This window comes from Peromyscus eremicus, chromosome 1 (genome assembly GCF_949786415.1).
Source record: "Peromyscus eremicus chromosome 1, PerEre_H2_v1, whole genome shotgun sequence".
Classification (NCBI taxonomy): Eukaryota; Metazoa; Chordata; class Mammalia; order Rodentia; family Cricetidae; genus Peromyscus; species Peromyscus eremicus.
Genome location: NC_081416.1, coordinates 107,270,156 through 107,282,795, shown reverse-complemented (window position 1 = coordinate 107,282,795; position 12,640 = coordinate 107,270,156). Strand labels below are relative to the sequence as shown.

General features: G+C 42.9%; 1 protein-coding gene across 2 annotated transcripts in view; it reads left to right on the top strand.

Annotated features, from left to right (window-relative positions):
- The first annotated feature begins 24 nt into the window (after positions 1 to 24).
- LOC131917448 (lysosomal Pro-X carboxypeptidase-like) overlaps positions 25 to 12,640 on the top strand; it is a 52,999-nt gene continuing 40,383 nt past the window's right edge. Inside the window, exon 1 of one of the 2 annotated variants that reach the window (XM_059271291.1) lies at positions 25 to 48. Coding sequence is in view for 1 of the 2 variants with exons in the window: in XM_059271274.1 (XP_059127257.1) it covers positions 1,006 to 1,167 (162 nt within the window). In the remaining variant the exon portion in view is untranslated. Of the gene's footprint in view, positions 49 to 573; positions 1,168 to 12,640 lie in introns of those variants that run through there. The other variant, XM_059271274.1, reaches the window with a different exon arrangement.

The window sequence follows — 12,640 nt, the reverse complement described above, 5'->3', positions numbered from 1 at the left end:
GGAGGGACGTTCTTCTCCGACTGGTGGAGCAGTGGTCCCTCCGGCCAAGTGCGGGGGAAGCCGGGCAGGCACGAGGCGTGGGAAGGGGTGGCCGCTCGCGTCAGGCGGTCGCCGAGGGCGTGGGAGCGGGTGAAGGTTGGCGCCGCGGGCCGGACGGGAGGGGGCGCTGTTGGAGAGGGAGCCGCCATCGCGGCCCGCCTGGCGGGGCCTGATGGGTTCCTCCGGCTGGGAAGGAGGCTCAGTCTGCACGGACGACCCAGCGGGCTCAGAAGGGCTGGGCTGGGCGGGGGGTGCGGAGGATGGGGTGGCCCGAGAACCGAGGACCCTGGGGGCACTATGGAGGCCAAGAGCCGGACCAGGTTGAAGGAGGGCGGAGAGATCTGCCAACCTCCTTCCCCTTCCTGCTCCCTGAGAGACCCAAGTGTCGGGTCCTTGTACTTGTGTCCTCATCTAAGTAGAAATGACAGACATACACGGTCTGCAGGGTTGCTGTTCTGGTGGAGTGAGAGGTCACGTGTGTGTCGTCATGCCTGGTGGAGATTGTCGATAAATTCAGTCTCTCCTCTCCCCTCCCCCACTCCCCTCCCCTCCCCCTCCCCTCTCTTTCGCCATTATGTAGGATTTGCCGAGAGCCGGGGTTGTTGCAGTGGGGCTGAGGTTGCGGGGATACTGCGATGGTGACGATAAAGGCAGGAATATGGCGTGACCTAGAGTAGCGATAGGGTTTGGGGAGCCATAGATAAGGATGGGGCAAAGCCCTACGGGATAAAGGCCGACGTAGACGGTGACCGCAGTGGAGGCAGGCGGGGAGGAGGGGGAGGGCGTGCGGCTAGGGTGGCAGAGGCGATGCCGGTGCGGCCAGGAGCTGCCAGGCTTCGGGTTTCCCGCGGGGAGGAGCTAGTCTGCAGTGGGCGGAGCTACGAGCTGGGCCGGGCTTAGGCTGCGCGCTTCTGTAGGTGGCCCTCCTTTCTCCAGCTGCCCAGACTGTGGCTGCCAGCCCGAGCCATGGGCTGCCGGGCTCTCCTGCTCCTGCCTTTCCTATCCCTCGGGGCCGCCACGACGATCCGGTCTAGGTCAGAGACCCTGAGCAGCCTGAGCTTGCCAACCAGCCCCACACCCGACCCTGCTGTAGCCTATAGCTACTCAGTTCTTTACTTTGAACAGAAGGTAAGCGGAGGCTGGGAAGTAGGGATTCCAAGTCCCAGGTACCAACCGCCCATACCTTGCTTGGCTAGTAAAGCTGGATGGAGCACCGCCGCCCACTTCAAATTCTAACTCTAATACGTAGGACTTGCTTTGGTTTTAGTTCACATTTTCTGGAGGGTGGCCTTAAGACCTACTTTAAAATTTATCAATAAAAATATTCCCATGTTCCCCAACAAAGACCAAGAGAAATGTATTCCTCCCGTTTTGGAGGTCCGGGATACATATTTTTAACACTTCACAACCAACTCTCAGAGGATGCCTCAATCTAAACTTTTTTTTTACCTTGGCCAAAACCAAATTATGGAGACCAGCTTTGACCCCAGGTCTCTGAACCCGAATTCTAATGTATGGAGACTAACCGTGACCGCTAGTTCTCTCAACACGAATTCTAATGTGCCTGTTATTTAATACTGGTACTATAAAGCGCCAGCTTGCTTTCTTCACTAAACTGCTCCTCTCAGCTGAAATGTTCCCTTTAGAGGTTGAAGGTCTGTATTCAGATCTGAGGAGAGTGCAAGGATCAGGTCTCTAACTTGAGTGCACAGTTTTAAGCGGCTCCAATGCCTTTCTACTTGGCTGTAGCATGAGGCATTGCCCTACTGGACTGAATGGAAAAGTACCTGTGCGCTCTGAAATGACAAGGCACACTTACAAGCCTGTATTTCTAGGAGTCGTAGGCATGAGTGGGCAAGGCACTGGGATTAGAAAGAGTGCAAGAGTCTGAGCTTGGCTTTAGAAATCGCAGCAAGATCCCGGCCTAACTTTGTAATCTTGGACAGGTTACACTTAGTTTCTGAGCCACCTTTGTTGACTTACCAAAGGCTGTAGTGACGGTGAATGAGCGCAGGAACATAGCCCTAGCAGAGTAGCTGTCCGAAGTTGGCAATTACGGATGCATGGTTACGAATGGGAAGTTTGAATAGGAGTTTGGCGAAGAGGGATCGCATGGGGTTGTAGAACAATTCATTTTTGAAGTTTTAAAAAACCCTAGAAATTTAAGTGTGGGTTTATCACACGGAGACAATATTTCCATTTTCACAGAAGTAGCAGAAGTCTTTTGGAAGCAGCTCCTTTCATCTCCTGTGATACAGTTTCCTTATTTGTAAGTTGAGAAGCTGAAGTCAGGCCCACTGCATTTTACGCTTTACCTAGGAAGACCTTTTGGTGGAGCCAGCTACTATGGAGGCTAGTTGGGTCTAGCTGAAATGAAGGCTATATTAGGAACCCTAGGACTTCCTCTCTCCCGGGCCCCCCACACTTGAGGTGTTCTGCTTCTATCTGCTTTCTTTATACTGGGATTTAAAAATAAACACTTTTTTCTTTGTTTATTATAAAAACAAAATTGAACTCAGGGCCTTTCACCATGGAACTATCCCTAATATTTGTACTGGAGCTTTTTGAATTTTTGGGTACACATATATAACTTTACAACATCCAGTTATTAACAGTGAAGTTAGAGGAAGAAGTTTTAGAACATGATCTCTAAAATCTCTCTGGGAATAATGCGTCAGGGTAATGGAAGGGTAGAGGGATAGAATGATGCTAATTTATTTTCCTTTGTATGTTTTTCCCTGGGTGTGTGTGTGTGTGTGTGTGTGTGTTGCACTAGTAAGTGCACATATGGATTGGGGAGGAGGAGTCAGGTGTTGTGCACTATCACTCTCTGCCTCATTCCCTTGAGATGGGTTCTCTTACTGAACCTGGAAGCTTGGCAGGCAGTTAGTCCCAATGATCTCGTCTTCACCCATTGGGGTTGCAGGCAAGTGTGAGGCCATGGCTGACTTTTTATATGGGTGCTTTGATCTGAACTCAGGTCCTTATGCTCACACAAGAAGTGCTCTCACTGAGCTGTTCCCCCATCCCCTCCATTGTTTAAGATAATTTAAGACTTATATTTTCAGTGGTTGGCAACTATGTTTGGCTTTACTCAGTAAAACTTCATACTCTAGGCTTGTACAGAGTTTATACTTTAGACACTTTCACTACCATGTCTGGTTTATGGGGTGGTGGGAATTAAACCCAGGGCTTGGGCATGTTAGGCAAGCACCAACTGAGCTACATCTCTACCCTATTTGTACTTGTGTGTGTGTACATGTTAGTGTGGGTATGTGGATATGTATACAGGTACACATGCATGTATGTGTGGATTTTTGCAGAGGGTTTTCTTCTTTAATTGCTCCCCCTCTACTTTTTGAGGCAAGGTTTCTCACTGAATTCAGGCTAGCTAGCCAATGAGCTCTAGAGATTCTCTTGTTTCTGTCTCCCCAGCTCTAGGATTATAGGCCAAAGCCATGCCCAGTTTTTTAGAGTGTGGCTGTGGGGGAAGAGTCAGACCTCAGGTTCTTTACTGACAACCACCATCTGCCTAGCCTCCGCTTACACATTCTTAATAGAAGTGTATTCTTAAAAGTAGAACAAAGCTCCAAGACAACATGTCATTCTAGCTATGGGTGGCAACAGATGTCTGTAGCTAGAGTTTTCCTGCCTGGCCCACAGTCAGGACAAATCTCTCTCACCTGCCAGTCCCACAGCCGCTCAAACCCGACCAAGTAAACACAGAGACTTATATTGGTTGCAAACTGTATGGCAGTGGCAGGCTTCTTGCTAACTGTTCTTACAGCTTAAATTAATCCATTTCTATAAATTTATACCTTGCCACATGGCTCGTGGCTTACAGGCATCTTCACATGCTGTTTCTCATCGTGGTGGCTGGCAGTGTCTCTCTGACTCAGCCTTCCACTTCCCAGCTTTATTCTCCTCCTTGTCCCGCCTACACTTCCTGCCTAGCCAATGGCCAATCAGTGTTTTATTTATCGACTAATTAGCAACACATTTGCCATACAGAACTTCCCACAGCAGATGTCTTAGCTAGCAAGGCAGATGTTTAGACAGGAATAGAATCAAAGGTCACCATGATCCCAACACAAGGAACAGCTTCTTTCTGCCAGGTTTCTTAATTTTACCTGGGCCCAGGAGAGCTTTCTTCAGCCTTTGCTTTTATCTCCCTGAATTTCTTATCTCTTCTTATTTCTGCTTGAGTACATTATCTATCTCATTATTCATCGTGTTGCTCAGCCATTGGGCTGATTATGCCTTTCAGATTGGCCTAACTCGGGAGTGCTCTGATTATGCCTCTTCTGAAAACTGCTGGTCATCTGCACCCAGCTATTCTTAACTGCTGGTGAGCATTTCTGTAGTCTGTGTCTTGTTCCAGTGTGGGCCTCATGGCCACTCCTGCAGGCCTTCCACATCTCCTTCCTTAGTTGTGGGGTAAATGCATCAGTGGACTGGGGTATTTTGTTATGTGCATTTTTCAGTTCTGCTTTCTGTTCCTGTTTGGGTTCCTCTTTCTAACTTTTGCCTGATGTCCACTAAAATGCAGCCACAAGGAGCTGCTTAGAAGAAGAAATTGATAATTATCTTTCGCTCTTCTTTCCCCTCATTGGTTTCTATTGCTGACCTTCCCTTAGGCCTGGAGTATAACTAGTATTATATGAATTCTTAACTGTCACTATGTTTGATGATGGAGTCGTTTCTGGATGGAATCTTAGAGGTCATGGAGCTGGCCTCTTAGATGTGATGGATTGGCTTTGATCTACATGGTGGAGGGTGGGGGGCTGGGTAGAAGTTAAGTATGGTAATAATTAAGAGCATAGGCTCTAGAGACAAACAGCTTTGAGAATGAATTCTGTTTTTGCCCTATCTGAATAAACTGATGAATTGCTTGGAGGTAGCCCCTATTATACAGTTAGCAAAATGGTAATAATTATACTACACATCTCACAGATTTGTTATGAAATGTGGTGATATGTGCAAAGTGCCTATCTAGCACATTGTAAATCACTGGACAGTCAGTAAATACTAAGTAATAATTATTTTTATCTTTCTGTTGCTTAATGCTTTAATTTACTTCTTTCCATTCAGAATAATATATTTAATAATTGCTTATAGCTAAAATTGTTATTCTGGAAAACATGAACATCTCTTTGAACATTTTCTGTTGCATTTTATTTTTTTTTAAAGTCCACAAGGGCATTTTAATTAATGAAAAAAAAATCTCTGAATGATAACACATATGATATGCCACTCAGGTAAAGGGAGACACAGGAAAACAGAGGTACATTCTGTCTGAGGGGTGCTTCTTCCTGGAAGGGTGGACTATGAGCAGATCATTGTGAGGTATGAGGAAGCACTCATGAGAAACACCACATTAAAGATCCTGACCTTTGAAAAATAAAGTGGAAGTATGTGGAAATAAAATGTATAAAAGCACTCCAATCAAAACAAATGAAGGGAAAATACCATACATTTTATAGTATTTTTTAAATAATTTATGCACATAAGTTTATTCAAATATCACACTTTTTACCATGATATTTATTTTACAAGTGATTTTTAATTTTTTTTTTAATTTATTTACTTTTATTTTATGTACATTGGTATTTTGTCTGCAGGTAAGTCTGTGTGAGAGTGTCAGATTTTGGAGTTACAGACAGTTGTTAGCTGCCATGTCGGTGCTAGGATTTGAACCCCAGTCCTTTGGGAAAGCAGTCAGTGCCCTTAACTGCTGAGCCATCTATTCAGCCCTGATTTTTAATTCTTGTACCGCTGTTTTATTCTTTTTCTAGTGTCTTTTTTTTCTACATTTTTAAAACGGAATTTGTCAGACATTAAAAGAGAGAAACACATTCTTCCTACTGAACAATATCACATTTAACTTAGAGGTTACATAACTTGTCTATCTAGAATTGAAGCTGCTGGGGTGGGGGATGGCGGTCACACTTAATAGTGGATCCCAAGGTTGCCCTGAGGTCTAAATAGGAAAATATCCTGTATAAATTGTATAAAACCCTTGTTTTATAAGCTAATAAACTTGTAGCATAGGAATTAATGTTTTTCTTCTTGAAATGATTTTTCTCTCATGTAGGCATATAAAAAGAAATACCAAACCATTTCTGGTTATTTTTTTTCTATACTAGTTTGAGTTTTGGCAAAATGTGGAGGGAAAATTTGGTAATGGAGGTTGTTAGAATTTTATTAATAAGATGACTAAAATAGTAATTCTATTTGCTGAATGTCTGATGTTTTATCAGCTAATATTAAAACATAACTAAATATAAATTCACTTTAAGGTTGCACTGTTAGCCCATTTTGTGCTCTATGGGATTTAGACACAGAACACTTCAGTGTCTGTTTTAGAAGTGACACTTTTGAAATTTAGAAAAATCAAAGGAAGACACACCCAGTTTATCCCATTTGTAAACCAACTAGTTTTTCAAGTTGAAATTGTAACTAGTTTGTGATGTATTTTTTGTTGTTGTTGTTTTATTTTGATTTGTAGTGTATTTGTAAAATTGAGTCTTATTAGCTCTTAAAAATTAGGGTCTTAAGGGACGCACATCTGACAATGAAGGAAAATGTTCATTCATTAATGATGAATGAAAACAGAAAAAATGAGTGTACAGTATTGCATTAATCCATTTCCCACTGCTATACCAAAGTATCTGAAGGGGAGTACTTTATAAATAATAGAACTGTGTTGAGTATGACAGTTTAAGCTATAGTATGCCACTGACTTTGGTGGCTGCATCATATCATGGCAGGAACTAATAAGAGGAAATATATGATGAGCCAGAGAACACAGAGGAGGCAGCCCATTATTTTATAACAAGTCATAGGAAAACTCATTTCATGAGTTAATCTCTAAGAGGGGAGTGCCCCAAATGACCTAATTACCTCCTACTAGGCTCCACCTCATATAGATTTCACCAACTACCAACATCTTTGCTCATGGCCAAACTTCCAGCATATAAATACTTGGAGGAGACAAACTATACCCGAACCACAGCAAACATGTCTTCAAATTTATCTATTATTTTGGGGGTGCCTATTTTATTCTAGGCACTTTCCTAGTGACTGGGGGAAGAACTTTCTGTACAGTATTCTAGGCACAGGGAGGAACAAGTACACAAACTCAGGAATAAGTGTGGGTCTGGTGAGAACAGTTCTAAGGCCAGTGTGGCTAGGGTCCATGTGCAAAGGAAGGAGAAGTAGGGTAGGGTAGGAAGGTAGAAAAGGGGACAGACTACATGGGAACCTTAAAGAATTGAGTCTTTATTAAGAGTTAGGTGAGAAGCCTTTGGAGTATCAGTAGCAGAAGAGTGACATATTTTTTTAAATTAATTTATTTATTTTTATTTCATTTGCATTGGTATTTTGCCTGCATGTATGCCTGTGTGAGGATGTTAGAGACAATTGTGAGCTGCCATGTGGGTGCTGGGACTTGAACCCAAGTCTTCTGGAAGAACAGTCAGTGCTCTTAACCACTGAGCCATCTCTCCAGCCTGAGTGACATATTCTAACTAATGTTTTAACAGATGTGATCTGGCTATTGTGTTAAGAATGGACTATGGAGGGGAACTGGGTGGAGCAGGAAGAGTAGGCTACTGAAAAGAATTCAGACTACAGTGTTGACTTGAATTAGTAGAGTAGTAGTGGAAGTGTGAGAAGTGTTCAAGTTCAGGAATTTCTGTGAAGATATAGTTGGGAGGTATAGTTGATGAATTAGATGTGGTGTGAGAGAGAAGTAGAAATAGATGGTTTCATGGTTTCTTGACCTGAACAGATTGGAAGATGAAATTACCATTTACTAAGATGGGGAAAGCTTTGGGAAGAATAAGTTTGGGAATGGGAGGAGATAAAGAACTTGTTCCTAGACTTGCTACTTGAGTCAGGAGTTCAGAAAAAGGTGGAGCAGGAAACATATTTGAACCTGTTTTAGTATGCAGATAAGCTGTAAAGTCATGGATGGATAAGAACAGAGGAGTTAGTGGAGGTGTTTTCTTATAGATGCTCATTGTAGCTGGGTATGGGGAAGTGTGCTTGCATTTTCTGTTACTCAGGCGGCAGGGGCAGGAGGATCACTTGGTTATCTGGCCAGCCTAGATATCTAAGTGGGACATGGCCATAGAATACCATTTCAAGGCACGATTACAGTCATTGGCCATGGGAATTAAGCCATGTAAGCAGGGGCATGGGAATGAGTGGGATAAAGGACAGTAGTGAGGTTGAAGGGTTTAGGGACTCATGATAGAAATAGTGAACTGTAATGAAAGAAGAAAGTTGAGTGCCCCCGACATTCAGAGTACTGCAAGATTGGTGTGACTGGGAATGACAAGATCTAGGACTTGAAGAAGAGGTAGTGATCAAGTAGAACACAAAATTATTGGAAGATGGAAGAAAATGCAACAAGATAAATGAAAAACATTTCAAAGATGTTATGTGGAATGGTAGTAAGCAAGGAGGTAGACTTGTCATGAAAGAGGGGAAGTGAGCAGGGTCACTAGTGATTGTGCAAGAGGGCTGGCAAGATCGTCTAGCTCGATGATGACATTTTAAGGCAGGAGTTGGGAGGAAAAAGGGAGACTTAGAAGGAAAGAGCAAACCCACCCCAACTCAGGGAGCAGTAATGGGATGACACTGAGAGAGCCACACCATTACTTGACAGGGTCCAATAGGTTTGCAAGTGTGTTTATAACTAACTGTGCAGAGAGTGAAGGGTAATTTTAGCAGTGCTGGAAAAATCAGCAATAGGTGAAATCTCATTTTTATACTTTCTACTTCTCTATATTTTTCAAATTACAATGAACCTGAATCATTTAATACTCTGTTTAAAGAGGTTTAACAAAAATTTGCTTTGTTTTGGCTGACAGGCAGTATGTGATAGCATTGGAGTCTAAGCCTGGGCACTCTGAGGACCGTCAGTCTCATGCCACTGGCCTGGATAGACATAGCCACACTTGTTTCCTTTACTGTACATCTGTGGCTGCTTTGTATCTTTTCTTTAGTATTTTACATTCTTGCCTTCTGTTTACAGCTGGGACAAGGATTAAAAAAAAGAGAAAAAATGTGCCCTTTCCTACCTCATTTCTATATGATTATAAGGGGGTTAGGGGGGAAAGGAACAGCAAGAAAGATTTCCAAGAGGAATTTGGGTGTGCCCAAAAGGGGGTTAAAACCACAGAAATCAGACCAAAGCTTGCATTTGCTCCAACCCTTTGACCTCTCCCATCCATCTGTCTGCTTTTAGTCCCTTCTGGCTGCAGCAGGAAGACACTCGTACACTTACTCCCACGGTTTCCTTCTGGACTGCTTTTAGGCCATTGTCAAACCCTTTCTAGGTGGTCTTTCACCTCAGCTGTTCTGTGCCCAGCTTAATTTTCTCTTCCCTATCTCCATCCCCCACACAAATAGTTTCAATAGTAAATAATATATACTATTTGAGCTATCTCTATGTACCAGGCAGTGTTCTAAGCACTTTATATATATTGACTTATTCATTTTCAAAGTGATATTATCTGTGACATCTTGTTTCTAATATCTCTAATTTATTCATGAGGAAACTGAACCACAGAGTGTTAGCTATTTTAACCACTATTCCAGTCTGTCTCAAGATTACAGCTGGGGGACTGGAGCAATGGCTCAGTGGTTAAGAACACTGGCTGCTTTTCCAGAGGACCAGGGTTTAATCCCTAGCATCCACATGGCTGCTCACAACCATCTAAGCTTGTTTCAGGGATCTAATGCCCTCGTCTATCCTCCAAAGGTACTTCACACATGGTTCACAGACATACATGAAGGCAAAACACCTATACACATAAAGTAAAATGATTACAACTTGTAATAATTATCTTGAAACAAATGGAGGGAGTGGTGTGTGTGTGTGTGTGGGGGTGTGTATGTGTGTGGTACAGCAGTACAACAATGTTCAGCATGCCTGTGTGTGTGGGTAGTTTTCTGAGGAAAGGACTTTGGACCCAAGGAGAAAGAAGCCCCCAGAGCCTGAGGTGTTAGTTATCTTGGGCTCTTCTTTCTCTTGTAATCTATTCACTTGTAATGTTTGAGTTGATTCCATTTGTAGTCTATTATTTTCATTTATGTACCCCCACTGTTGTTGTACCCCCATTGCTGTGACACCCTGACTTCTGGAAAACAAGACCAGTTGGTTGTCTCTGTAGATCCCTTTCTATTGTTGTTCTTATGGTTCCCATTAATCATCTAAATCAAGTCACTCTTCTGCTCAGAATGTGCCATGGTTCCTTATTGTTTGCTATATTAAGAACACTATCCTGAGCCTCATTGGTGACTCATGCCTGTAATCTACAGTATTTGGGAGACCAAGGCTGGAGGGTTGTCATGAGTTCAAGTCAGCTTGGACTACAGAGTGAGACCCTGTCTTAGGCCAAGGTAGGAATCAGGGAGAACAGAGTCTGGTTGCACTGACAGGCTTTCACTCTGTGGCTCCAGTTTCTAATCTGTTCTCCACACGTGTTCATTCCTTTCCTGTCTCTGTTCCTTGGCCCACATTATTACCTTCCATTGTTTCTTGGTTAGCCTTTCCTGCCTTTATCAGCCTCATCCATTCATCTGTCTTAAGTTCCATCACAGACACTGTCACTGCCAGTCATTTCAAAATCGGAGAGTGTGGCTGGCCAGTCCCTTATACTTCCATGGTAACAGGTGTCTTACGCTTGCCTTATGTTAGGGTAGTTGTTTTATATCCTTCTATTAGTGCCCTGCCCCTTTCTTCTCGAGACAGCTTCTCAGTGCATAGTTCAGGCTAGCCTCAAACTATGACCCACCCGTCTCTGCATCCAAAGTGCTTGGGTTCTGGGGTGTGCCACCACACCTGCTGCCTTATTCCTTTTCAAAAACTGGGCCATTGTCTTGACCACACCCATGTTCTTCCCTGGCACACCGAGTGTTATTGTACTTAGCATGTATTGTCTTCACAAATCTTGTTATCTGTATCCTGTGCCTTCCCTCTTCTCCACATCAATATACATTGAAGTAGGAAAGAGCTGTATGTATGGGGGATGGTGACAGTTATGTAAATTTATGTCCTAAGGGTTTGTTTCTTCTTGAGGAGCAAATTAAAATATAATTTTATTCTATAAAAAGGTCTATTTGTTTTCTTTGTTTTCATTGTGTTCTTCTTAGTAGTCTGCAAGCTGTAGCTAGACTTCTATTTGAATCCTCCTTCCAGCTTACCTACAAAGAGATTCAGAAAGTAACAGTGAATCCCCCGCTTTCCTTCGTTTAGTATATAGATTGTGGCAGTTGAGAGGGTAAAAATGAAAACATTCAGAAACATGTAGACCAGGGAGAGAGCTCAGTCAGTTTAGTGCTTGCCTTGGAAGCATGAGGACCTGACTTTGATCCCTGGGACTCATGTTTTTTGTTTTTGTTTTTGTTTTTAAACCTGAGGGTGGTGATGTATACTTGTCATTCCAGCATGGGGAGGTGGAGACAGGTGGATCCCTTGGGCTTGCTGGCTAGCCAGCCTTGCCTGTTTGGCTAACTCCAGGCCAGTGAAAGACCCTATCTCAAAACAGGGTGGTTAGGTTTTGAGGAGTGACAATGAAATTGATCTCTGGCTTCCACGCATGGATGCACACACATATGTATGAATATATACAATAAAAAAGAAGAAGAAAAATGACTTCTTACAGGTCACTGCTGGCAGGGAGGTGTATTTCAGTGGTGAGTCTATACTTAGCATGGTCAAGGCATGTACGTGTGAATACGCACACGTGCATGTGCACACACACTTTAAACAATGCAAACGTACTAGAGAGCTAAAGGAAGCATGATTTTGTTAAACAACAAGGCTAATTATCTATAAATCTTCATTTGCCCTTACATGTATTCCTAACTCAAGTTGCTGTTGTGCCACTGGTGAGGAACAGTCTCCAGGTGCCCCTGCCTCTACCAAACCCATGGTGTTATGCTTCTTCCCAATCCCATTTCATAGGCGGACACATCAGTTAGGAACAAAACAGGTTGTTAATGTCACATTTCCTCCAGAGCTTTCTTTGAGCAGTACTGCCTTTAGGACATGCTTTCTGGAGAGAAGAAAAAATTTTCCTTTGCTCCCTGAAGGGCCACTGGAATACATTAGAACACAGATTAAGTTGGAGAAAATATACAAAAATCAATTAACATGCACAGTGGAATATCACAGGAATATGGCCACTGATAATTCAGTATGATTCCAGCACTTTGAAAAGGGATATGAGAGGATGTTGACAATTTGGAGGGCTCCTAATTTTGAAGACAGAAAGTAGCTTCTAAAATGTTTCTCTTTGGAATTAGAATGAGCCTAAGTGACAGGCATTATCTTGTGACAGAATCCATTTCCCAGTCTTTCTTTTGTTATAGATAATGAGATTTGAGATGGGACTCTGGGGTATGTAACAATGGTGGAGATTCTGTTCAGGCAGACAGTCTTTCATTCACTCATGTGCTTTCTAATTCCTCTCTCTTCCTACTATGTTGTAGAACATTTGTGGTTTTGAGAAAATGTTTTTAAAAGTTACTAAGTTTTAGTAAGTACCATTATTACTAATTCATATTCCTTTCCCTTGTGTGTGTG